The sequence below is a fragment of the Trichomycterus rosablanca genome, chromosome 4 (genome assembly GCF_030014385.1).
Source record: "Trichomycterus rosablanca isolate fTriRos1 chromosome 4, fTriRos1.hap1, whole genome shotgun sequence".
NCBI lineage: Eukaryota > Metazoa > Chordata > Actinopteri > Siluriformes > Trichomycteridae > Trichomycterus > Trichomycterus rosablanca.
The window spans coordinates 53,535,345-53,562,180 of NC_085991.1; the positions used below are offsets into that span (position 1 = coordinate 53,535,345).

General features: G+C 40.0%; 1 protein-coding gene and 1 pseudogene across 1 annotated transcript; both read left to right on the forward strand.

The window, feature by feature from the left end:
* Positions 1-554: 554 nt before the first annotated feature.
* LOC134312521 (zinc finger protein RFP-like) lies at positions 555-15,441 on the forward strand. Its single transcript, XM_062994520.1, has 7 exons — positions 555-578; positions 2,426-3,009; positions 10,774-10,869; positions 10,972-11,205; positions 11,301-11,448; positions 11,783-11,809; positions 13,779-15,441. The coding sequence occupies exons 2-7, from the start codon at positions 2,428-2,430 to the stop codon at positions 14,327-14,329; spliced, it is 1,638 nt and encodes a 545-aa protein (XP_062850590.1). The 5' UTR covers positions 555-578; positions 2,426-2,427; the 3' UTR covers positions 14,330-15,441.
* Positions 15,442-17,257: 1,816 nt separating this feature from the next.
* On the forward strand, positions 17,258-21,426 carry LOC134311778 (E3 ubiquitin-protein ligase TRIM39-like; annotated as a pseudogene).
* Positions 21,427-26,836: the final 5,410 nt, after the last annotated feature.

Sequence of the window (26,836 nt, forward strand, 5' to 3'; positions counted from 1 at the left end):
AACACTTTATTTCAGGAGATATTTTACATGTTGTACTTAATATTCAGGAGTGTCAATAATGTTCACCACAACTGTACAGCATTTGTGTAGAATTTACTAATGTATCAGTACAGCTATAATAATGTGCACATTTCTACCTGTTTTTCTTTGGATCACACACACATAAACACAAACACATTTTATAAACTAATTCTCCTGTATTTACTAAACTGAAATCTGCGATTTGTGAACTGTGAGCTGTTTTTAAGTTTTAAATAGAATTTCAGTTTCCTGCATCATATCTGGAGTTTCTCTCTCACTGAAAACACTAACACATCTAACTGCTCTTTATCTTAGAGTCACTTCCATCACTACACATGTACAATAACAGAGCAGTGAGGGGGCAATTACTTTATCACAGCACTGTATGTGTTTGGGGGAATTTCTGCCACCTGGTGGTTAAAATGTGTAAATGCGGTACAAACAGTGGGCGTGTCCTCATGACGTCACTCAGGTGAAACGAAACTTATTTTCTTTCACCAGCTTAAAGTCTCCAGTCTGAAGCTTCTACAGCCTTCAAGCAGCTACAATCACTGCAGGTAAATAATAAAGGGGGTAAAAAGGTAAAAAGTGCAGCAGGGGAGGTAAAGTGGAGCAGTGCTATAACGAAGTTTTGGGGAAGTTCCACAGTTTGTTTTCTTTATGTTGGTAGAATGAGGAAACACAGTGTATAGAAACGATCTGCGGTCGTGTCTCATATGTAACTCGATTTAACATCAAGTGCACTAGAATTACAGGGAATTGTTTTATATAGTGCACATTGTAAGGGAAGTGGACACAATTTGGGACAGCGCAGTATTTTGACTTGAAATGTTCATACAAATGAAAAACAGCAAGACTTTACTGTAAATAAAACATCTTATAACACATGTGATGCAGTAAAGTTGATGATAAAATTTCTTGATGTTTATAATCAGTGGTTTATAAACACTTGTAATACAGAAACTCTGTCTAGAAAAGTGATTAAATTCTGTTTCATTGGTGCTACCAGGTCGGACATAAATAATAGTTTTAATCAGGTTTTATTTCACCAGATATATTTTATTCTTTATTTTTCATTACAATTTGTGTTGCCTTATTCTCTGAGCTTTACAATAAATGCAGCAGTTAAAACTACCGTCTACAAACTAAATGACGTCTAGTAGAGTTACACCCAGCCCCGGTTCTGGACTGCTTTGCTTGCATGTTTTCGAACTTAAACTTAAAACCCAATGATTAAAAAATACATGTTGATTATGTAAATGGAGAAAAAAGATTATCTAATTGTATTTCATTTTAATACGCCCCCTTAATTAAATTGCCATTACTAATAGAACAACTCTATTTCTTGAAAGGCTTTAATACAAATTTAAGTCATAGCTGACAAATGTACCTACACACAGACTGAGAATATTCAAACGTGGAAATAGGAATGAGTGAGCATATTTATATTATTGGGAAATTAAAATATAAAGAAAACAAGAGAATACTAATTCTGTAAAAAAAAAAGGGGGGGGGGTATTCGTCACATTTCTATTTTGAAAAAGAAAAAATATGAAAGTACATAAAATAAGGAAAATTTTCCTATCTACTGCACTTTAATGGTAAAAAATCTGGTAAAGTATTGAAGTTTTTATTGATGTTATGAAACGTACTGGTACAATGCAGTATTTATGCACAGTATAACAAATTATGTAAAGACTATAAGTGCAAATGAACAACAGTAATCATATTTTCATTGAACACAACTATACACCTATATATTGTGGCAGTAACACTCCTGCCTTGCAACGAGAAGGTCATGTAAAAAAGAGCCAATCAGGAATAAGCAAGGAAATATCTTCACACTGTAAAACAAAATGCATTTTTGTGATTGGTTCAGAGATAATTTTAAAAATAGCCGTTGCTTGCATTGTGCTTGGGGGGGCAAAGACACAATTTGGGGGGGCAAAGACACAATTTGGGGGGGCAATGCCCCCCTCAGCCCCCCCCTAGCGCCGGCCCTGGTTACACCTCATATTTACGTCAACATTCAAACCTGTTATGTATAAAACCAGTAAAACCAGAAGAATGATTGTACAGAACACACCCACACAGCCTGATGTACAATCTGTCATTACAGCAAGCGGGTTCTTCTGTGTGGAGTTTGCAGGTTCTTTTCTGGTGATCCAGTTTCCTCCCACAGTACAAAGATCTGCATTCAACTAATTGCCATTAGGCATTAGGTGTGTGTGTGTGTGTGTGTGTTTGCTTGCTCTGTGATGGACTGGTGACCTTTCTGGGGTATTTACTGCCTAATGTCCAGTTAATTGTACCCACTGTGACCCAGAATATGATGGGTGGTTACATAGACAATGAATAAATGAATATATGAATCATTATGGTGTCTCTGTATCTTCTCTATCAGTCATGGCTTCCTCCAGCAGTTTCCTGTCTGAAGATCAGCTCCAGTGCTCCATCTGTCTGTATGTGTTCACTGATCCAGTCTCTACTCCATGTGGACACAACTTCTGCATGATCTGTCTGAAAAAGTACTGGGACACCAGTTCACACTGTCAGTGTCCAGTATGTAAGATGGATTTCCCCAAAAGACCTGAACTACATGTTAACACCTTCATCTCTGGACTGGCTGCTCAGTTTAGGAAGCCAGTTCAGGTCAAATCAAGCAGCACTGCAAGAGAACCTACCAAATCTCTGGTGTTCTGTGAGGTCTGCAGTGAGAAGAAACGTGAAGCTCTGAAGTCCTGTCTGATCTGTATGGTCTCTTACTGCAAGACTCACCTGGAACCTCATGAGAAAGTTTCTTTATTAAAGAAACACAAACTAATAGATCCTGTGGAGAACCTGGAGGATTACATCTGTCAGAAACATGGGAGACCTCTGGAGATGTTCTGTAGAGACGACCAGACGTGTGTGTGTCTGTTCTGCACTGAAACAGACCACAAGAACCACAACACAGTTCCTATAGAGGAGAAGAGTGCAGAGAAGAAGGTGAGAGATCTTATACACTGAGCTCCAGATTTATTTGCACCTCTGGTAAAGAGGATTTAAAAAAGCTTCTGAAAATGTCTGTGATTGATAGGGTTGGGCGATATGACGGTATTACCGTATACCGCGGTATTTAAAAATGGTGACGGTATTTTAAAAATGTGAAGCGCCAAATTTCTGCTTCAGGTCTACCTTGAAAACTGAGACTTTAGGACATTTGTGCATCCACAGTGATGGAGGGGTGGGAGTGGTAGGCGGTTGGAGCTCACTGATTGGTTGTGGGGTGCTTACTGTGTAAGGTGGTAACACAGAGAAACAAGTGAAAAGCCACAATGGCTAGCGTTAGCTGGGAGGTAACAATCAGAAACTGAAAAACGGCTCGTATTTTAATTTTCCAAAATCAAAATTTTTTGTTTGTTCAACCGGAAATTAACACAAGTGCGTGCATGCGCAGACATGTATGTATTTACTTCATATATATTCAGTGTAAATCGAGCACAAGTGTTGAGAATAAGGAGCAAACAGTAATAATAACGTTACGCCCGATCCCCTGTTCAGACTTTTGTGTCTGCCGTAGTTTTTCCTGCCCATGTAAGAACTATTTTTTCCTAAATAAAAGCACTATATTAAGAAAAAAGAATGTTCTTTTCTAACGTCTCACCTGTCGTGTAATGTGAATTATAAATATATTGTCTGGCCCTTTAAGAATGTTAAGTGCACTATAGGGCGCAGGGAGCAAGTGTCTAGGGAAGATTTCGGAATTGACCTTTTATGACTGTGCTCGTCTTGTTTTGCACTGAGCGTGTGTGATTTAAAGTGGCGTTCTCGTTAAACCACTCGATTGTTTGGACTTATTTTACATTATTTTACAACACCGTCATCGCAACATTAACATTTACATTAATATTTTTTTGTTACCGTATAGAACTTAATTCTTTATTACAGGCCTAACTAATCGTACACGTTCAGACACTTTTAAGAAATAGCTTTAACTATAAACTAACCAGTTAAATTTTGAAATATATTGAAGTGTTTAGCCTGCTATTATTCTGTTTTGTGTGGGCAGTGAGAGATTACAATGGCTAAATGTATATGTTTAAAAGTGTAATTGATACAGATGCATTTACACGTATACGTATTTATTATAGATCAGATAGAAAAGCAATGGTTTGACGTTGATTGTTTAATTTTTTTGTAATAAAACATTAAAATATTGTGATTACACTCTAAAGTGTGTACACTGTAAAGTTTATGGTTCGGGTCCCTGAAGTACACTTTCCCAACCTCACCTGCTGTTTTCTGCCAGTAAGAAAGTCAGTTATCCACTGGTAGATGAAGGCTGGTACGCTGAGTTCAGTCAGTTTGCTGTGTAATTGTCCTGGAATAATTGTGTTGAAGGCTGAGCTGAAGTCCAGGAACAGAATTCTTGCATAAGTTCCTGGGTGATCAAGGTGTTGGAGGATGAAGTGGAGACCCATGTTCACTGCATCGTCCACCGACCGGTTGGCCCGATAGGCAAATTGCAGGGGGTCTAGCAGGGGGTCCGTGATTTCCTTAATGTGGTTGAGAACCAGTCTTTTAAAGGACTTCATGACCACAGAGGTCAGGGCAACAGGTCTGTAGTCATTTAGTCCTGTGGTAGTTGTCTTTTTGGGAATGGGTATTATTGTGGAGCATTGAAAACAGGACGGAACAACACACAGCTCCAGTGATCTGTTGAAGATCTTAGTGAAGACAGGTGCAAGCTGGTCTGCACAGGTCCTCAGGCAGGAGGGAGAGATTCCATCAGGACCTGGGGCCTTCTTGACTTTCTGTTTTTTAAAAAGTCTCAGCACGTCTTCCTCGCAGATCTTCAGGGCAGGCTGGATGGGTGGCTGATAGTCAGATGGGTGTGAAGTGGTGTTGGATGGGAGCTCGTTGCTGGGCTTTTCAAATCTGCAGTAGAATCTGTTAAGGTCGTCGGCCAGTTGACGATCTCCCATTGTCTGTGTAGGTGGCCTTTTGTAGCTGGTGATTTTCTGCAGACACCTCCAGGCGGTTGATGGCTCATTTGTGGACATCATGCTGCTTAGCTTGTGGGGTAGTTCTTCTTTGCAGCCTTGATCTCTTTGGTTTGGGTGTTCCTTGCCTGGTTGTACAGCGCCCAATCCCCATTTCTGTATGCTACCTCCTTAGACCGGCGCAGCTGTTTCAATTTGGCATTAAACCAGGGCTTGTCATTATTATATTTAATGCGAGTCCTGGTGGGAACACAGATGTCTTTACAAAAGCTGATGTAAGAGGTCACAGTGTCCGTGTATTCGTCCAGGCTGCTTGTGGCATCATCAAACACACACCAGTCTGTTAATTCCATGCAGTCCTGAAGCCTTTCTTTAGCCTCATTAGTCCATTTCTTCACCGTGCTGACTACATGTTTGGCACACTTGAGCTTCTGTCTGTAGGTCGGGAGAAGATGAACTAAACAGTGGTCAGATAATCCCAGTGCTGCACGGGGGACAGAGCGATAAGCACCTTTAAATACAGTGTAGCAGTCAGACTCTACCTACTCAGGAGACTGAGGTCATTTGGAGTGCGGGGGGCACTCCTGAGGACTTTTTTTGATACAGTGGTGGCATCAGCCATCTTTTATGAAGTGGTATGTTGGGGCAGCAGCATCTCTACGGCTGCTTCACCCCAAATGTGGGAAAGAGCGGTACCGCAGGTCCTTCCTTCCTGCTGCTGTAAGACTGTACAACCAGCACTGCTCCAGGCAGATCACACACACACTTTAAATTATTCATTATTCATAACAATGTGCAACTTTTTTCCCCCATGTGTAATTATTACAATGTGCAATATGTGCAATATTTTTTTCCCATGTGCAATTATTTGTAATTATTTGTAAATATTTTTCTTTTCTTTTCAGAGTTTTTCTGACTTTTTATTATTATTATTGTTATACACTGTACTTTTTATTGTCTATTTTTTGTACTGAGTGCTTTACTGTCCCTTCGCTGCTGCAACACTGTGAATTTCCCCACTGTGGGACTAATAAAGGATTATCTTATCTTATCTTATCTTATCTAAAATGTTGCTCTCCCTGGTGGGGCAGGTAACATGCTGTCTGTATTTAGGTAGTTTGTTGTTAAGTTTTGCTCTGTTAAAGTCCCCTAAAATGATGAAAACAGAGTCTGTGTGTTTGTGCTCCAGGCTGAGGATCTGATCAGCGCACGCTTGAGGTGGAATGTAAACAGCAACAAGCACAACTGATGAAAACTCCCGCGGACAATAAAACGATCTACAGTTCAAGAAAAGTGATTCCAGTTTAGGGCTGCATGTTCTTATTAACACTGTGACATCTGTACACCAGCCTTGGTTGATATAAAAGCAAATTCCGCCACCTTTTTTCTTGCCGGAAAACTCTGCGTCGCGGTCCGCTCGGTGGAGATGAAAGCCGTGCAGGTGGAGCGCGCTGTCCGGGACGGAATCGGTGAGCCAGGTCTCGGTGAAGCACAGTACAGCAGAGAGAGAGAAAAGTCCTTGTTGGTACCAAGGTTATAATAGTTTTGGATTTTTCATTATAGTTTAGTTTTATTTCGTTTTGATTTTTGTTTCTCTAATTCAGTTAGTTTTAATTAGTTTTTAGAGTGGGTTTGCTAGTTTTTATTAGTTTTTATTATTTTTTTAATGCTTAGTTTTAGTTTAGTTTTTATTAGTTTTAGTATTAGTTTTAGTTTTTTCATACTTTGGGTTATTTTTCAGGTGCAGGATTCAAAAAGGTCAGAGTAAGTATTGTGTAATAAAAACTCAATAAAAGATACCATTTAAAAAATGTATTCAATTACTGTTGAACAACCAACTGTCCACAAAAACTGTAACAGTCCACAAGATAGCAGCCTTACAGTGGGGCCAAAAAGTATTTAGTCAGCCACTGATTGTGCAGGTTCTCCTACTTAGAAAGATGAGAGAGGTCTGTAATTTTCGTCATAGGTACACTTCAACTATGAGAGACAAAATGAGGGGAAAAAAATCCAGGAAATCACATTGTAGGATTTTTAAAGCATTTATTTGTAAATTATGGTGGAAAATAAGTATTTGGTCACCCACAAACAAGCAAGATTTCTGGCTCTCACAGACCTGTAATTTCTTCTTTAAGAAGCTCTTCTGTCCTGCACTCATTACCTGTATTAATGGCACCTCTTTGACCTCGTTATCTGTATAAAAGACACCCGTCCACAGCCTCAAACAGTCAGACTCCAAACTCAACCATGGCCAAGACCAAAGAGCTGTTGAAGGACACCAGGAAGAAAATTGTAGACCTGCACCAGGCTGGGAAGAGTGAATCTACAATAGGCAAGCAGGTTGGTGTGAATAAATCAACTGTGGGAGCAATTGTAAGAAAATGGAAGACATACAAGACCATTGATAATCTCCCTCGATCTGGGGCCCCACGCAAGATCTCATCCCGTGGGGTCAAAATGATCATGAGAACGGTGCGCAAAAATCCCAGAACTACACGGAGGGACCTGATGAATGACCTGCAGAGAGCTGGGACCAAAGTAACAAAGGCTACCATCAGTAACACACTACGCCGAGAGGGACTCAAATCCTGCAGTGCCAGGCGTGTCCCCCTGCTTAAGCCAGTACATGTCCAGGCCCGTCTGAAGTTTGCCAGAGAGCATATGGATGATCCAGAAGAGGATTGGGAGAATATCATGTGGTCAGATGAAACCAAAATGGAACTTTTTGGTAAAAACTCAACTCGTTGTGTTTGGAGGAAGAAGAATGCTGAGTTGCATCCCAAGAACACCATACCTACTGTGAAGCATGGGGGTGGAAACATCATGCTTTGGGGCTGTTTTTCTGCAAAGAGGACAGGACGACTGATCCGTGTTAAGGGAAGAATGAACGGGGCCATGTATCGTGAGATTTTAAGCCAAAACCTCCTTCCATCAGTGAGAGCATTGAAGATGGAACGTGGCTGGGTCTTCCAGCATGACAATGATCCCAAACACACCGCTCGGGCAACGAAGGAGTGGCTCCGTAAAAAGCATTTCAAGGTCCCGGAGTGGCCTAGCCAGTCTCCAGACCTCAACCCCATAGAAAATTTGTGGAGGGAGTTGAAAGTCCGTGTTGCCCAGCGACAGCCCCAAAACATCACTGCTCTAGAGGAGATCTGCATGGAGGAATGGGCCAAAATACCAGCTACAGTGTGTGCAAACCTGGTGAAGACTTACAGGAAACGTTTCACCTCTGTCATTGCCAACAAAGGTTATGTTACAAAATATTGAGTTGAACTTTTGTTATTGACCAAATACTTATTTTCCACCATAATTTACAAATAAATTCTTTAAAAATCCTACAATGTGATTTCCTGGATTTTTTTCTTATTTTGTCTCTCATAGTTGTAGTGTAGCTATGATGAAAATTACAGACCTCTCTCATCTTTCTAAGTAGGAGAACCTGCACAATCAGTGGCTGACTAAATACTTTTTGGCCCCACTGTAAGTGCAAAATGTGTGTAATACTGCTGCTGAAAATAGTCAATAGACTAAGGACACACATGAACATAATAATTAGGGCCGTCACGCGATAAAAAATGTTGGGCCCCCTCAACAAATTGCAGATGCTGATAGCTGATCAGAATTATTTAAAAGTCACTCAGAAGTTACACTTCAAGTCCAGATTCCTGCATCTGGTATTTTTACTGCACAGTTTTAGATCTTTTAATTTTACTTAACGAAAATATTGTAATATAATAATTACGACCTGGCGAGTGCAGCCAATGTGGAGGGGCAGAGAGGTGAGTGGTTGAGTTCATGTCGTGGAGGCCCCCCTGCCATGGGCCCCGGTGCACCTTTTGTATCTGCTGTAGTTTTTCCTGCCCTTGTAATTCACACAAGAATTATTTTTCCTTAAAAAAAAAGGGGTTATTCTAAGTAAAAGGATGTTGTTTTCTAACGTCTCACCGGTCATGTAATGTGAATTACAAATATATTGTCTGGCCCTTTAAGAATGTTAAGTGTACTATAGGGCGCAGGGAGCAAGTGTGTAGGGAAGATCTCTGAATTGACCTTGTCTGGCTGTGTTTATTTTGTTCTTAATCAGCGTTCTGCTTCATGCACTTTTAAGAAATGCAATTAACCACAGACACACATATTTACATGGCACAAACAGCTCAATATAAATAGTTTGATTAAAATTTTTCATCTTGAGAATTTTTTTTTATCGCGATTACGACAGCCCTAATAATAACATAAACTAATTCATGAGACACATATTAGGGAGCTCAATCTGAGATGAACATCAACTTAACTTTTGCTGTCATCATTTTGCAGACTAGCGTGGTGAGCAGAAAATGTAAACATTAAGTGCCGTCAGGGAGCAATCTCAATCCGCTCCCTACTCACTCCCCCTCTCCACTCCGCCTCCGTTTATGCGTTCACGTGGAGTGTCACTCTGTAGTTGAGTGTTAGTGAAAATGGAACGGATTGGGAAAGGCCGCATGAGGTACCGTACGGTGCCGGCAGCTGACGTAAAACTGCTCGAGTGGAAAACATCGATTTCATATTAGTTCACAAGGCTCATAAATAAATTGACAAACACGAAAACGAAGGCTATTCTCTCTATAATTTTAGTACATTTTAGTTAGTTTTGTAAACACACAATACAGTTTCAGTTAGTTATCGTTTTTTCTTTTAATTACCGTTTTTATTTATTTCAGTTAACGAAAATGTTTTTTCAATTTCAGTTTTCGTTATTTCGTTCGTTTTCGTTAACGATAATAACCCTGGTTGGTACGGTCTAACAGTGAAAGTTCGTCCATTTTATTTCCTAAAGAGCGAAGGTTTGTCATGTGGATGCTGGGTAGCGGTGTACGAAGTCCGCGCTGTCGGAGTTTGACGAGCGCTCAGGAGCGCAGCCGCTCCGCTGACCAAAATATCCAAAAAACTGTCCGAAAATGAAAAATCAGGAAATATACCTGGTAGCATGAGCTGCCTGATGTTCAGCAGATCTTCTGCGCTGTATTGGAGTTTGTTTGGATCACATGTGCCATAACAAACAAACAAAAACAAACAAAGCACTACGGAGCTCCTAACCAGTGTCGCCATCTGCAGCGCCATCTTGATATTTATCAAGAATAACACAGAGATAAACTTTCCAAATATACTAATGAGGTAAATGTTTTAATTTTTATTAATGTTTGATTTCATAAATCAGAAATTGGCTTTAAAATTACACACCTACATATTTATATCCAGTAAGATATATTAGGAAGTAAAAAATCGGTACAATTATAAACACATGGTAAGGATGGTGGTTACTGAGGCCAATTTTGAGATTTCTATCTTTTCACCTGCACTAGGCGGATGCATATGCGGATCAGCTTTGAGTACAGAGAGCCACACCCTGACCTACACACCCTTTTCCGTCTCTGTGCAGGCGGCATCAATCAGCCAGTAGAGGTTGTAATTGCATCAGCCATAAGAGAGAGTCCTTTATCCAGCTCCCATCTGTATAATCAACAGCCAATCATTGTTCATGTAGGTGCCCAGCCAGTTGGCAAAGCTGAGTTTCGAACCTATGAGTGTAAAATGTCAGCTCTGGTGTGCTAGTGTGTTTTACCGCTGCGCCACCTGAGCGCCTAATATTTCTTATTCTAGATTTTTCTTAATCCAATAAACCATTTTATATGAAAAGTGAGTGCAGTTTAGAAGTATAATTATATTAGTACCACTTCTACAGAATTCCAATCATTTCTGTAAACACAACTTGTATATTTTACAGACTCAGCTGGGAGTAACAAAAGCAGAAGTTGAGCAGATGATCCAGGACCGACTGAAGAAGATCAAAGAAATCAAACATTCTACAGAACTAAATAAAGTAAGTAAAGTCTTTCTCTACTAGTCCTCGTTTCTAATTACACATGAGAAGAACTGCTTTTGTAATAACACTACAGAAATGACTTGATGTTTCACCTGGTAGAAAAACACAGAGAAGGAGAAAGCTGACAGCATGGAGATCTTCAGAGCTCTGATACACAGCATTGAGAGAAACCAGGCTGAGATGCTGAAGGTGATGGAAGAGAAGCAGAGAGCAGCAGAGCATCAGGCTGAAAAGTTCATTAAAGGTCTGGAGCAGCAAATCACTGAGCTAAAGAGGAGAAACACTGAGCTGGAGCAGATCTCCAACACTAAGGATCATCTCCACCTCCTACAGGTCAGAGTCCCTCTGTTTCATAATAGTAATGCAGCACAGGACAGGACAGCACTGGTGATGCTGAGGGATTTCTCCTCTCTCCTGCTGTACTGTAGATTTACCCGTCCCTGTGCAGACCTCCACCCACCAACAACTGGACTGATGTCAGTATTCAGTCTCATCTGGATGTGGAAACTCTGATAAGAGCTCTGTCTCAGCTTCAGGAATGTGTTGATGAAGAAATGAAGAAGGTTGTCAGTATGGGTAAGTGATCATTATCTGTACGATCTTGTGAGTTTGAGGAATGGAATTGCTTTTGACTTACATTTACCTGGTAATAGTTTAACTGAAGCTGCTGTTATTGTTTTAATGTGCTTTACATTAATAACACAGTTTGCCGTTGTTCAAAAAGCTAGTCTGGTGTTCTTTAATTCTCTATTAAAGCTCTTATGAGGGTTGGTCACCACACTGTGTGTTGGTTAATGTTCATGTTCAGCTTCATATTGTGCTTTATAATCATCACTTTAAAATAATCCAGTTTTTAACAGAAATGATTTCTAACAGTAAATAATTTTGTTCTTTATTTTATTCCACCCAGAACTGAAGAGAATTCAACAATATGCAGGTTTGTGAGCTCTCACTCATCACATGATGAAATCTAGATTTCTTCATTAATACTGTCATGCGGGGGCTAAGACAAGACAAAAGGGGGCGGACACACGCAGAGATGTTACCAAACTAATATTCATTAAAAACAAAAAGACAAGACAAAACACAGTGAAAAGGACTAAACAAAGCAAAGTAGGCTAAACAGGCAAACTAGGCTAACAAAACAAACTAGAGGGTACAAGACAAATACAAAATGGTCACCAACCATCAGACAGAGTCACTTCCAAAGTCAGAGAAACAAAGCAAATCAAAATAATCGCAAAATAGAGTCCAGCGTCTGTTCTCCTGCTCACCTCTTATATAGAGGGCAGCTAAAGCTAATTAGTCCAAAGAAACTAATCAGAAATGGGGTGTGGCAGGAGACCATGTGTGCTCACGGAGAGGGGACGTGACACACGAGCTCATTGTGACAGAAACCACCCCTAAAGGCACTACTCCTGGTAGAAAAAAAACAAAAACAAACAAAGGTCCTGGGCCCTGCGCGGGAAATTTAAAGTCATTCATAAAGTTCCGAGGCAGGCATGACAAAAGCGCTGGAACGCAGGCCGCCGACAGAAAACCTGGTGAGGCGTCTTTAATCAGCTGCTTGGACCCTGGAGAGTTAACTGGTGAAAACTTGGAATTGCTTGACTCTGACTGGATGGTTGGAGAGCCTGAAACTACCAACACAGCATCTATGGTCTTTTGAACTGCTAAATTACCCTTAGGACAGTCAGAGAAACTAACCGAACTGGCAGAGGACGGACATACACTCGACCACATGGAACAGGAGCCGGCGGAAAAACAGAAGGACCCCTGGAGCCTTTGGGGTCATTACAAGGAACAAAACTAAACTCACCATCCTGAATGGCTCCTAACATAGACATGGGACGGTCACGAGCATTTTGAGAGGGCACTGGCACCCGGACCACATCTGCAGTGGGTACTGGGGAAAGTTGAGTATCCCCAGCAGGCACTGGATGCCGGGCATGAGCTGCAGTGGGCACTTTGCTGCGTGGAGCGTCTCCAATGGGTACGGGAGGTTTCACAAACTTCCCTATACCAAACTCATAGGGTTTTTTTCCTGTATGTTTGACTCTCATGAGGACCTCAAACACCTTAACCGAGTTCAGCTCAGCTCCCTTCTTAGACCAGAGCTGCCTAGCCCATTCTGGAGCATTGCCCCTCAGCCGAGACATCATAAACAACACCTTCTGTGTTTCAGTAGGCTGAGGGTCAAGAATGTCCTGCAGGTAGAGCTGGCTCTGAAGGAAGCCCTCGACCCAAGGGTCGCTTCCATCATAAGGAGCTGGCCTACAGAGCGGAAAAGTCTGAGGACACCTCATGGAGTCAAAGTCAGGGAACCCTGGAACAAAAATATCTCGCTGCGTCCTAAGAGGGACTCTATTATGTCACGCGGGGGCTAAGACAAGACAAAAGGGGGCGGACACACACGCAGAGATGTAACCAAACTAATATTTATTAAAAACAAAAACAAAAAAAAAACACAGTGAAAAGGACTAAACAAGGCGAACTAGGCTAACGCTGCGATCTAGGCTAAACAGGCAATCTAGGCTAACAAGGCAATCTAGGCTAACAAGGCGAACTAGCTGTTACAAGACAAATACAAAATAATAACCAACCATCAGACAGAGTCACGTCCAAAGTCAGAGAAACAAAGCAAATCAAAATGGAGTCCAGCATCTGCTCTCCAGCTCACCTCTTATATAGAGGACAGCTGGAGCTAATTAGAACTGATCAGAATTGGGGCGTGGCAGGAGACCGTGTGTGTTCACTTATGGAGAGGGGGGCGTGGCAGGAGATCGTGTGTGTTCACTAATGGAGAGGGGGGGGAGGAGAGGGGGGCGTGGCACACAGGAGCTCATTGTGACAGATACACACTGTGTAATGATAAAATGGGTGTAAATTGTGTCTCTTTCTCTCAGTGGACGTGATTCTGGATCCTGATACAGCAAATCCTAAACTGATCCTGTCTGATGATGGAAAACAAGTTACACTTGGAGACAAACGACAGAAGCTTCCTGATAATCCAGAGAGATTTAATTGCTGTGTCTGTGTGCTGGGAAAGGAGGGATTCTCCTCAGGGAGATTTTATTATGAGGTTCAGGTTAAAGGGAAGTCTAAGTGGTATTTAGGAGTGACCAGAGAGTCCAGTAACAGGAAGGGGAGGATTACAGCAAATCCTGTTAATGGAGAATGGTCTGTGTGTCTGAGAAATCAAACTAAATATAAGGCTCTGGAGTCTCCCTCTGTCTCCCTCTCCTTGAAACAGGCTCCTCAGAAGGTGGGGGTGTTTGTGGATTATGAGGAGGGTTTGGTCTCCTTCTATGATGTTGAGAATGAGTCTCATATCTACTCTTTCACTGGTCAGTCTTTCACTGAGAAACTCTGTCCAGTATTCAGTCCCTGTCCAAATGATGAAGGTGAAAATTCAGCACCACTGATCATCTGCCCTGTTAGTCAAGTTCAGTCTTAATGAGTGAATGCAATGCAATGTGCAACACTACTGTCTAATTAATATTGTTCTACAACAACTTTTTCTTTTTTTCTATTAAGAACAGGGGGCATCATAGCAACCACCTACAATACCATAGCAACCCTCTAGAAACACAATTTACAATTTGAAGAAGAGAAGCTCAGGTAGGCAGCGGTTATGATTTTATGCTGCTGTGTGGTTGATCTGGGTCGCGGTGCTGCTGTTTACTGTGCAATTTCATTTGGCAATGATAGAAAAGCATCATCAAATATTGTGTTTTTTATTTTATTTTTTTGAAGCTCATTTATTTGAAGGTAAACGGAGCAGAAATGTGATTGTGAGATTCTGCTGGTTTGTTTGATATAAATATTGTTAATATTAATACAAATACAGCCTGTAATAATACAAAATATAAACACTGTAAATCTATGAGAATGTATCAGAACTACAATGATTTGTGTTTTTAAGAAAACTTATAAACAATAAGCTTAAATTAAGACATTTTAAGCTTTCAAATGGTCTTTTATTTACCAGCAAGGGATATGTTGATGATGTAAAATTTACAGATATTAATTCTTGTTTATTTCTGTACCTGAATATGAACAGCGGTCTGCCATTGTACTTAAGTTTGCATTATATCATATCACCACTTCTCAAAAGCATATCGAGATATCAGTTTTTTAATCATATCGCCCAGCCCTAGCACACATGCACCATGATGCCAAGCCATCTCACAATACCATAGCAACCAATAATCCAATAAACATGTAGAATACCATAGCAACTATCAAGCAACACACTTATACTGACCAGAAATACCATAGAGCCACCCTAGTAACCACCTGGAATATGTAAGTACTTACCCAAGCAACACTGGAAACCCCTCTGACATGACTGGACGTGTGTTGTAGGGGTCGTGTGATGGTCCACGGCTCTCCTTGGCCAGAGATATTGTAAGCATTGTAAGGTATTACATGGAGTCTTATGTTTTACATTATTTTATGTATTCTGTGATGTTTTTGCTCTGAAAAGTCTAATTAGATTTTATTTTATGCCATCAATATGACATTTAATCAATATTCTTTTTTATTGCATGGCTTGTGTAATGCACGTCTGTCTGTGTATATTTTTATTAAAAACTTACATATTGTAAAACATTTCCTAATTACTGGTTTCCTTTAAATCTTCTGTACTACATCAACATGGACCTTATTAATCTGATCATTCTCAGATTGTAGGTGTTGCCCAAATATACATAAACGTATTCACTCCAATAATGTTCACCACATCTGTACAACATTTGTGTAAAATTTACATGCTGTATCAGTACTGCTATACTAATGTGTACATTTCTTCTGGCTTTTCCTTTGGAAACACAAACACATTTTGTAAACTAATAATTCTGGATGTGCTAAACTAAACTAGACTAAAACCTGCTATTTGTGAACTGTGAGCTGTTTGTAAGTTTTAAATAGAATTTCAGTTTCCTGCATCATATCTGGAGTTTCTCTCTCACTGAAAACTCTAACACATCTAACTGCTCTTTATCTTAGAGTCACTTCCATCACTACACATGTACAATAACAGAGAGCAGTGAGGGGGCAATTACTTTATCACAGCACTGTATGTGTTTGGGTGAATTTCTGCCACCTGGTGGTTAAAATGTGTAAATGTGGTACAAACAGTGGCCGTGTCCTCATGACGTCACTCAGGTGAAACCAAACTTAAGACTTTACTGTAAATTAAACATCTTATAGCAAATGTGACACAGTAAAGTTGATAAAATGTTGATATTAGGATTTTTATAATCAGTGGTTTATAAACACTTGTAATACAGAAGCTCTACAGAACTGAGACGTAAAATATTTTTAATCTTTAATCAGATTTACACTGCCTGGCCAAAAAAAAGGTCACACACTCTAATATTTGGTTGGACCGCCTTTAGCTTTGAGTATGGCACGCATTCGCTGTGGCCTCGTTTACACAAGCTTCTGCAACGTCACAACATTTATTTCTGTCCAGAGTTGCATTAATTTTTCCCCAAGATCTTGTATTGATGATGGGAGATTTGGACCACTGTGCAAAGTCTTCTCCAGCACATCCCAAAGATTCTCAATGGGGTTCAGGTCTGGACTCTGTGGTGGCCAATCCATGTGTGAAAATGATGTCTCATGCTCCCTGAACCTCTTTCACAATTTGAGCCAGATGAATCCTGGTATTGTCATCTTGGAATATGCCCGTGCCATCAGGGAAGAAAAAATCCATTGATGGAATAACCTGGTGGTTCAGTATATTCAGGTAGTCAGCTGACCTCATTCTTTGGGCACATAACGTTGCTGAACCGAGACCTGACCGACTGCAGCGAACCCAGATCATAGCACTGCCCCCACAGGCTTGTACGGTAGGCACTAGGCATGATGGGTGCATCACTTCAGCCACCTCTCTTCTTACCCTGATGTGCCCATCACTGTGGAACAGGGTAAATATGGACTCATCAGACCACATGACCTTCTTCCATTACTTCAGAGTCCAATCTTTATGCTCCCTAGCAAATTGAAGCTGTTTTGCCGGTTAGCCTCACTGACAAGTGGTTTTCTTAAGGCTACACAGCTGTTTAGTCCCAATCCGTTGAGTTCCCTCCGCATTGTGCGTGTGGAAATGCTCTTACTTTCACTATTAAACATCCCTGAGTTCTACTGGAGTTTTTCTACCATTTGATTTCACCAAACGTTTAAGTGATTGCCGATTACGATCATTCAAGATTTTTTTCAGACCACATTCCTTCCTGGAAGACTGTCCTTCCACTTTTTAATAATTCGTTGGACAGTTCTTAACCTGATTTATTTTGAGAGATGTTATTGAATGTTGCGAGAAGTTGTTATTTGTACCTTAATAAGTTGTAAACATTTATTATCTCCTCTATCAGTCATGGCTTCCTCCAGCAGTTTCCTGTCTGAAGATCAGCTCCAGTGCCCCGTCTGTCTGGATGTGTTCACTGATCCAGTCTCTACTTCATGTTGTCACAACTTCTGCATGATCTGTATCAAAGAGTGCTGGGACACCAGTTCACACTGCCAGTGTCCAGTATGTAAGACAAATTTCCCCATAAGACCTGAACTACATGTTAACACCTTCATCTCTGGACTGGCTGCTCAATTTAAGAAGCCAATTCAAGTCAAATCCATCAGCACTGCAGGAGAACCTACCAAATCTCTGGTGTACTGTGACATCTGCAGTGAGAAGAAATGTGAAGCTCTGAAGTCCTGTCTGATCTGTATGGCCTCTTACTGTAAGACTCACCTGGAACCTCATCAGAGAGTTTCTTCTTTAAAGAAACACAAACTAATAGATCCTGTGGAGAACCTGGAGGATTACATCTGCCAGAAACATGAGAGACCTCTGGAGATGTTCTGTAGAGACGACCAGACGTGTGTGTGTGTCAGTTCTGCACTGAAGGAGACCACAAGAACCACAACACAGTTCCTATAGAGGAGAAGAGTGCAGAGAAGAAGGTGAGAGACATGTAGAGAGACATAATTATATGATGTATAAGAAACATGGGAAATAAATGAGTGATTCTGTCTTACTTTGCTCCTTTGTGATAGGCTGAGTTGGGAAAAACACAAGCAGAAGTTCAGCAGATGATTGAAGACCGATTAAGGAAGATTGAAGAAATCAAACATTCTGTAGACGTCCAAAAATTATTATCTGAGTATACATTATTTATAAACTTATATGCATTTATTATATTGTTTAAACAAAAGTGCAAACAATAGGCAAGTAAGCATCGGAACTGGACTATGGAGCAATGAAAGAAAGTGGCCTGTTCTGATGAATCACGTTTCTTTTACATCACGTGGATGGCCGGGTGCGTGTGCATCGCTTACCTGGGGAACACACGGCACCAGGATGCATTATGGGAAGAAGGCGAGCCGGCGGAGGCAGTGTGATGCTTTGGGCAACGTTCTGCTGGGAAACCTTGGGTCCTGCCATCCATGTGGATGTTACTCTGACACGTAGCACCTACCTAAGCATTGCTGCAGACCATGTTCACCCTTTCATGGAAACGTTTTTCCCTTCTTACAGCAGGATGATGCTCCCGGCCACAAAGCTTAAATGCTTCAGGAACAGTTTGAGGAGAACAACAACCAGTTTGAGGTGTTGACTTGGCCTCCAAATTCCCCAGATCTCAGTCCAATCAAGTGGAATGTGCTGGCCAAAAGGTCAGATCCATGGAGGCCCCACCTCACAACTTACATGAGTTAAAGGATCTTGGTGCCAGATACAGCACACCCTCATGGGTCTAGGGGAGTCCAGGCCTCAACGGGTCAGGGTTGTTTTGACAGAGAAAGGGGAACCAACACAATATTAGGAAGGTGGTCATAATGTTATGCCTAATCATTGTGTGTGTGTGAGTTCATGCTGTCTTAATATCTGAACTGATATCTAAAAGTGTAATCCTGAATAATCCTATTATGGTCCTAGAAAAACAATGAAAAGAAGAAACCTGACAGCATGGAGATCTTCAGAGCTCTGATACGCAGCATTGAGAGAAACCAGGCTGAGCTTCTGAAGGTGATGGAAGAGAAGCAGAGAGCAGCAGAGCGTCAGGCTGAAGAGTTCATTAAAGATCTGGAGCAGGAAATCACTGAGCTAAAGAGGAGAAACACTGAGCTGAAGCAGATCTCCAACACTGAGGATCATCTCCACCTCCTACAGGTCAGAGTCCCTCTGTTTCATAATAGTAATGCAGCACATGACAGGACAGCACTGGTCATGCTGAGGGATTTCTCCTCTCTCCTGCTGTACTGTAGATTTACTCGTCCCTGTGCAGACCTCCACCCACCAACAACTGGACTGATGTCAGTATTCAGCCTCATCTGGATGTGGAGACTCTTTTTACAGCAAAACTCATGAAATCTTTTATCAAAGAAATGAACAGCCTTGCTCAAATGGGTAAGTGCGATCTGTTAGATTCTGTTTTTTAGAGAACAAAAGATGTCTAAAAGTAATCTGGAACTTTGCCCCTCATCCCATTGGTTCTATTTTAAATGTTTTACGTCTCCCAACTACTTATAATATAAAGACAACACGAGTAAACTCAAAATGCAGTTTCTGTAAGCCTGTGCCAACTGTAACCTCAAAGTCCTGACAGAAATTGGCTTGATTTGGTCTTCTGTTTTAGTCCATTTGCCTCAAGGTTGTGTTTTTTCATTTTGAGATGCTTCTCAGCTCAGCACAACTGTAAAAAGTTACTGTAGTAACTATAGACATTTTGATTATATTGCTATTATTATTATTATATTTTCATGTATCTATGTGTTGTGCTGTTGCCGCATGACTAAATAATTGGATAATCATATGAATGAGCAGGTGTACATGTGTTCCTAATTAAATGACCGTGTGAGTGTACATGTCCATTACAAGTGTTCATGGTGCAGTATGTGTTTTGGTTTAATTGTTTTAGCTGCTGTCCTTATTGTATATTGTATATTTTCTTTTAAACAGAACTGAAGGGAATTCGACACTATGCAGGTATGTGGTCTATATTCTTTAATGTCTTTCTTTAGACTTTGTATTAGTTCATAATAATTATAATGAGTAATGAGTTTGTTAGACATTTCTTTTCAAACCATAAACATTAATATGTGGTTGGGTTGTAAAAAAGTTTAGAAGATTAGATGAAAAGAATTAAGTTGGATATAATGTTGGATAAGTCGCTATCATTCAAACTATTGTGAGTTCAAATCTCAGCTTTCAGCTGCCAGCAGGTTGGGTCCTTGATAGGCTAATTTGCTTGGTAAGAATGATGGAGGGCATGACTCTAAGTGAAACCTCGCCTTGTGCAGGTGAAAAAAGACAGTCGCACTGCACACACATCAGAGTGTGTCAGTTATGGCTCTCCTCTCAGCAGTAAAGGAGAGATACAATTGGGGTAACTGGATACATCTTTATTTGGGGGAATATTGGGGGGAAAATAGACCAGAAAAAAGAGGTTGATGATCTGAAACACATACATGTGACAAATGAAGAGATTGAGAAGGGGGCAAATACTTTTTCATATCATTAAAAAAAAAACAATTGATTTAAAAAAATAAAAATGTTTTAGAAGTGATGGGTAAAATAAATAGTCTTTGTCGTCTTTTCCTTTTTTTTTTTACATTTTACCTTCATTTTACATTTTTGAGTAGGGTTTGTATATTTTTATTATTACACACTGTAAATTGTTTGTTCTCTCAGTGGACGTGACTCTGGATCCTGATACAGCTCATCCTAAACTTATCCTGTCTGATGATGGAAAACAAATTACACTTGGAGACACAAAACAGAATCTTCCTGATAATCAAGAGAGATTTACTGAAGATTACATTGTGCTGGGAAAGGAGGGATTCTCCTCAGGGAGATTTTACTATGAGGTTCAGGTTAAGGGGAAGACTGAGTGGTTATTAGGAGTGGTTAAAGCGTCTATTAACAGGAAGAAAGCTACTGATCCTCCCACTCCTGAAAATGGATTCTGGTGTTTATTCAGTGTGAAGGGAAATTTTTTTTGTCCTGTTGGCAGTGTAGTCATCTTTGTGAAACAGGCTCCTCAGACGGTGGGGGTGTTTGTGGAGTATGAGGAGGGTTTGGTCTCCTTCTATGATGTTGAGAACGAGTCTCATATCTACTCTTACACTGGTCAGTCTTTCACTGAGAAACTCTATCCAATATTCAGTCCCTGTGGAAATGATGAAGGTAAAAATTCTGCACCACTGATCATCTGCCCTGTTACTCAAGTTCAGTCCTGATTACTGAATATGATTATAATTGAGTGCATTAAAAATCTGTTAGCCTTTACTGAAATTGGTCGATTCTATAAATTATGAACAGTTCAAGTCAAAAGTTTACACACACCTGTAAAGAACATAAATTACATACGTCATGGGACTATTTTATGACTAAAGAAATTGTGTATGATATTTATATATGCACTAAAAAGCCACCAGCTGTACTTAATTATAATTACTAATAAAGAATTAGGAGGTAAAAACACAAAGATTAAAACCTTAGAACCTTTCAAACTTTTAAATAATGCTTTTTAGAAAGTTTTGTTGTAGTTTATGCAAGAACTTTGTTTGACAAAGAAGTGAATGTTTCTGTCGTCTATGTGATGTAATTAATTGTAAACTTTTGACTTGATTATTTGAGATTTAGAAATTGTGATGTTTTTATTTTCTTGGACGTTAAAACATTCTGGACTATTTCTGAGAGATTTTCTATTATATAACAATAACTAAAACGGTAAATTTATAAAACTGGATTGCTTTACTTACTTCCTTCCGTCGCTTTCTTTCTTTCTTTCTTTCTTTCTTTTCCCCACCGTGTTTTCTGTCATGTTATATCAGAATGTTTAATAAGATGGTGAGAAATAAAATGTTCTTTGATTTTCTGCAGTTATTTGTGGTAACGATTGAACAACTATATGGTTTTTATGACAGAAAATGTTAAAAATGATGATAAACTAATAAAATGATGCACAGCATTCAGTTTTTATTATATAAAGAAATAAAATAATAATGTAACTTGTCTTTAACCAGATGTGAGTAATCCTGCAAACAACATTCCATCACTTTCTTATTTAATCTGTGTTACTTGTGGTAAGATACAATTTATAAATGTATTATTTTTTACTAACTGCTTTATCCTGGTCAGGGTCACAGTTGAAGCATCTTGGCAGCACCAGGCAGGAATATACCCAGACAGGGCTTTGCTGTGCTGTTTATATAGTGGGTTGACCAAGTTAAGTCAGTCCTGTTTAAGCCTACCTTGTCCCTGTAATACAGTTTATCACCCATTCATCAACCGAGTCCCCTGGTGGCCGTCTATACTGTTGTGAACATCCTAAATAACTTTAAAATAAGACTCAATTAAAGATCTGCGATATCTCTTGTGGTTCAAAAGTTATCAACACAGAAAGTTGCAACAACAACAAATTTTTCGAGAAAATTCCTTTTCATGTTCCAGCATTCCCCCAAAAAACCCAATTTTTACCACAAACACATAAAAATCTTGTGGTTAAGAGATGTTATCGAGTGCTGCGAGAAGTTGTTTGTACCTTAATAAGTTGTAAACATTTATTATCTTCTCTATCAGTCATGGATAAGATCAACTGAAGAACAGATCATAAATATCATAACATATCATAAAGAACATAAATATCATTCTCTGTATCAGCTACACAAGGAGCAAAGGGGAGCTGTTTTGTTCCAATTACCATCCTACATAATGAACAGTCTGCTAAATTAGTTTGAGCACACTATACAGGGTATTTAGTGTGGATTGAAACACAGCCCTACTTGCTGACTGGAGTAAATTCTTTCTTAATGATGTGCATGTAGCAGCGGTTACTACAGTAGTACACTAGAGCAGTGGTTCTCAAACTGTGGTACGCGTACCACTGGTGGTACGTGAAGCAGCACGAGGTGGTACGCCAGATAATCTCGGAAAAGTAATTACAGGCACCGAAAAAATAAACAATTTAATAATTATAAATAAAAAAAAATTAAACAAAATGTGTAAATTACTAATAAAATCTGTTTCAAAGTTCTTATAATTCTGTTTTAATAAAATCTGTTTAATTGTATTAAAACGAATGTGTTTTTAAAAATATTCGGGGCTACGCAGCCACCGTACTTCATTACGTCTATACTTCAAGTTCGCGATTTCCATCTCGAAATTTCAGTAAAGTTATCAGTAAAGTTATCAGTAAAGTTATCAGTAAAGTTATCAGTAAAGTTATCAGTAGGTCTCTCGCTTTTATCAGAGCAGATCTGCGTTTGAATCGCACTGATCTCGTTCCTGACATCACGAGGCTGCTCCGCTAAACAGGCGCACTCATTGAAATGGTCAGTGGTAACTGCAGATATACTAGTGATGAGTCGTTCGCGAATGATCCGATTCTATTGAACGGATCTTTGAAATGAACGAAAGGAACCGAGTCTTTTATTTCTGCGCAGTTCTAGACTGTAATCCACCCATTCAGCTTCGCATCAGTAGAGGGAATTAATCGTAAATTGTAATGAGAGCTGTTTATTATCGATATTCAAATCCGAAACACTTTCAATATCACGGAGAGTGAGCGCGCGCACACACACAGAGAGAACTAGTAGTACAGTGTATCACAAAAGTGAGTACACCCCTCACATTTCTGCAAATATTTTATTATATCTTTTCATGGGACAACACTATAGAAATAAAACTTGGATATAACTTAGAGTAGTCAGTGTACAGCTTGAATAGCAGTGTAGATTTACTGTCTTCTGAAAATAACTCAAAACACAGCCATTAATGTCTAAATAGCTGCAACATAAGTGAGTACACCCCACAGTGAACATGTCCAAATTGTGCCCAAAGTGTCAATATTGTGTGACCACCATTATTATCCAGCACTGCCTTAACCCTCCTGGGCATGGAATTCACCAGAGCTGCACAGGTTGCTACTGGAATCCTCTTCCACTCCTCCATGATGACATCACGGAGCTGGTGGATGTTAGACACCTTGAACTCCTCCACCTTCCACTTGAGGATGCGCCACAGGTGCTCAATTGGGTTTAGTCCATCACCTTTACCTTCAGCTTCCTCAGCAAGGCAGTTGTCATCTTGGAGGTTGTGTTTGGGGTCGTTATCCTGTTGGAAAACTGCCATGAGCCAGTTTTCGAAGGGAGGGGATCATGCTCTGTTTCAGAATGTCACAGTACATGTTGGAATTCATGTTTCCCTCAATGAACTGCAGCTCCCCAGTGCCAGCAACACTCATGCAGCCCAAGATCATGATGCTACCACCACCATGCTTGACTGTAGGCAAGACACAGTTGTCTTGGTACTTCTCACCAGGGCGCCGCCACACATGCTGGACACCATCTGAGCCAAACAAGTTTATCTTGGTCTCGTCAGACCACAGGGCATTCCAGTAATCCATGTTCTTGGACTGCTTGTTTTAAGCAAACTGTTTGCTGGCTTTCTTGTGCGTCAGCTTCCTTCTGGGATGACGACCATGCAGACCGAGTTGATGCAGTGTGCGGCGTATGGTCTGAGCACTGACAGGCTGACCTCCCACGTCTTCAACCTCTGCAGCAATGCTGGCAGCACTCATGTGTCTATTTTTTAAAGCCAACCTCTGGATATGACGCCGAACACGTGGACTCAACTTCTTTGGTCGACCCTGGCGAAGCCTGTTCCGAGTGGAACCTGTCCTGGAAAACCGCTGTATGACCTTGGCCACCATGCTGTAGCTCAGTTTCAGGGTGTTAGCAATCTTCTTATAGCCCAGGCCATCTTTGTGGAGAGCAACAATTCTATTTCTCACATCCTCAGAGAGTTCTTTGCCATGAGGTGCCATGTTGAATATCCAGTGGCAAGTATGAGAGAATTGTACCCAAAACACCAAATTTAACAGCCCTGCTCCCCATTTACACCTGGGACCTTGACACATGACACCAGGGAGGGACAATGACACATTTGGGCACAATTTGGACATGTTCACTGTATGGTGTACTCACTTATGTTGCCAGCTATTTAGACATTAATGGCTGTGTGTTGAGTTATTTTCAGAAGACAGTAAATCTACACTGCTATACAAGTTGTACACTGACTACTCTAAGTTATATCCAAGTTTCATGTCTATAGTGTTGTCCCATGAAAAGATATAATGAAATATTTGCAGAAATGTGAGGGGTGTACTCACTTTTGTGATACACTGTATAATGACAAATAATTAAGAAGTAAACTATAAACGTATTTAATTGTGTTAAATCTGATTATTTCATGGCGCGTATGTTTTAAAGCAGAAACAAATCTGCACAAGAGAGGATTGTTCTGAAACTTAATGCAATGCAACCACAGTACGTCTCTTCTCTGTAGTTTTTTTCATTTTGAAGTAATTTTTTTTCTCGTTTAAGTGTTGTTTGAATTAGGCCTACATTTAAGGCAAGGTAGCAAAATTTTATATTAATATCGGGGCTGTCTTACAGCGCCTCCCGAAGAACGAAGAGCCATTTCTTTGAACGGCTCTTTAAAAGGAACCGAGCCAAAAGATCCGGCTCCCTTCAAGAAGCCATAATTCCCATCACTAATATATACACACACACACACTCACACACCTAATTAATGTGTGCCATATGTGGTTCTGTGATGAGAAACATAGGTGGTACTTGGAACTTTTGGTTTGATAATGGGTGGTACTTGGTCTAAAAAGTTTGAGAACCACTGCACTAGAGGATTGGATCACTGTAATTAATTAACATTGTAATTAACTTAGTATTCAGAACCCCAGATTCTAATAGTAACAAAATGTAAATTAATGTTAAAAGCAGTTTCATAACCAAAGTGCTTAACATGAGCAGGACACAAATCCAAGCTTCTGCAGTTCTATACAAAAATCAGAAATCACAGCAGGTACTTTTTAAAGAACGACAAAGAGCAAAAATAGATTTAAAAAAATCTGATAAATACACTAAATACATTTTTACTAAGATCTTAGTAGAGAAACTGTCTGCATGCTGTTCTTTCAGTCTCAACATGTTTTCTTTAGGCAGGGCTGTGTTTGTACAGTACAAACGTGTTGAAGAACGAGTTTTAAACGAGTTTTTAAGTGACTTGTAATGAATCACTCAGTTTAATGCTGCTTCTACTAATATTTAATGAACTCCATTAAAGTATCTGTATCATTTCATAATAAAGTGAGCTGGTGTGGCTTAATAGTAAGAGCCACGTCCTAGGGCTCACAAATGCACAATGGTTATGGTGTTATGTAAACCTGCCTGCCTGCAGTCCTGACCTGTCCTCAATAGAGAATGTGTGGAAAATTTTGAAATGAAAAATCCGACAACGACGACCCCGTACTGCTGCTGATCTTAAGACGTGTTTGCAGGAACAACAAGACAAAATAAAAGCTGAAACACTAAATCACTTGGTCACTTGGTAGGGCCCATTGGGGTCCCTGAGGGTGTTAGAATGACCTCTAACTCTTCTAATTCTAACTGAGCATTTTCTGCCATAGTATAAAAGTAAGAATAATACCTTCCGAAATTAAATCATATTCATGCAAGACAATGCACCATCCCATGCTGCAAAAACACCACTGACTTCTTAGTTGTTATGGGCCTAAAAGGAGACAAAATCATGATTTGGCCACCATCATTTCCTGTCCTCAGTCCTATTGTGAATCTGTGAAGTATCCTTAAAAGGAAGATGTATGTAAGAGAGTGATCGTCAGTATACCTCAAGACAGCAGCTCTGGGAGGCAATACTGGCATCCTCAAATGAAATACAAGCAGAAACTATAAATGGACTTAAGTTTAATGGATAAGAGAGTTGTTAAAGTCGTCTCAAATAAGGGCTCACATATCAATATGTAACTTGATACTAAAACATAAGCTTTTTGATTTAAGTTGTGTTTATTTTTTGTAAAACGATCTGTGTATGCAGCAAATAACAGATTTCTGCTGGAAATGATCTGAATGTCATTAT

What these genes read in the sequence shown, in the direction of transcription:
- LOC134312521 (XM_062994520.1), top strand. Translation starts at nt 2,428, where the DNA reads ATGGCTTCCTCCAGCAGTTTCCTGTCTGAAGATCAGCTCCAGTGCTCC. An exon ending in ATCATCTCCACCTCCTACAG is followed by an intron (nt 11,206 to 11,300) that starts GTCAGAGTCCCT and finishes GCTGTACTGTAG; the next exon opens with ATTTACCCGTCCCTGTGCAG. An exon ending in GAGAATTCAACAATATGCAG is followed by an intron (nt 11,810 to 13,778) that starts GTTTGTGAGCTC and finishes TCTTTCTCTCAG; the next exon opens with TGGACGTGATTCTGGATCCT.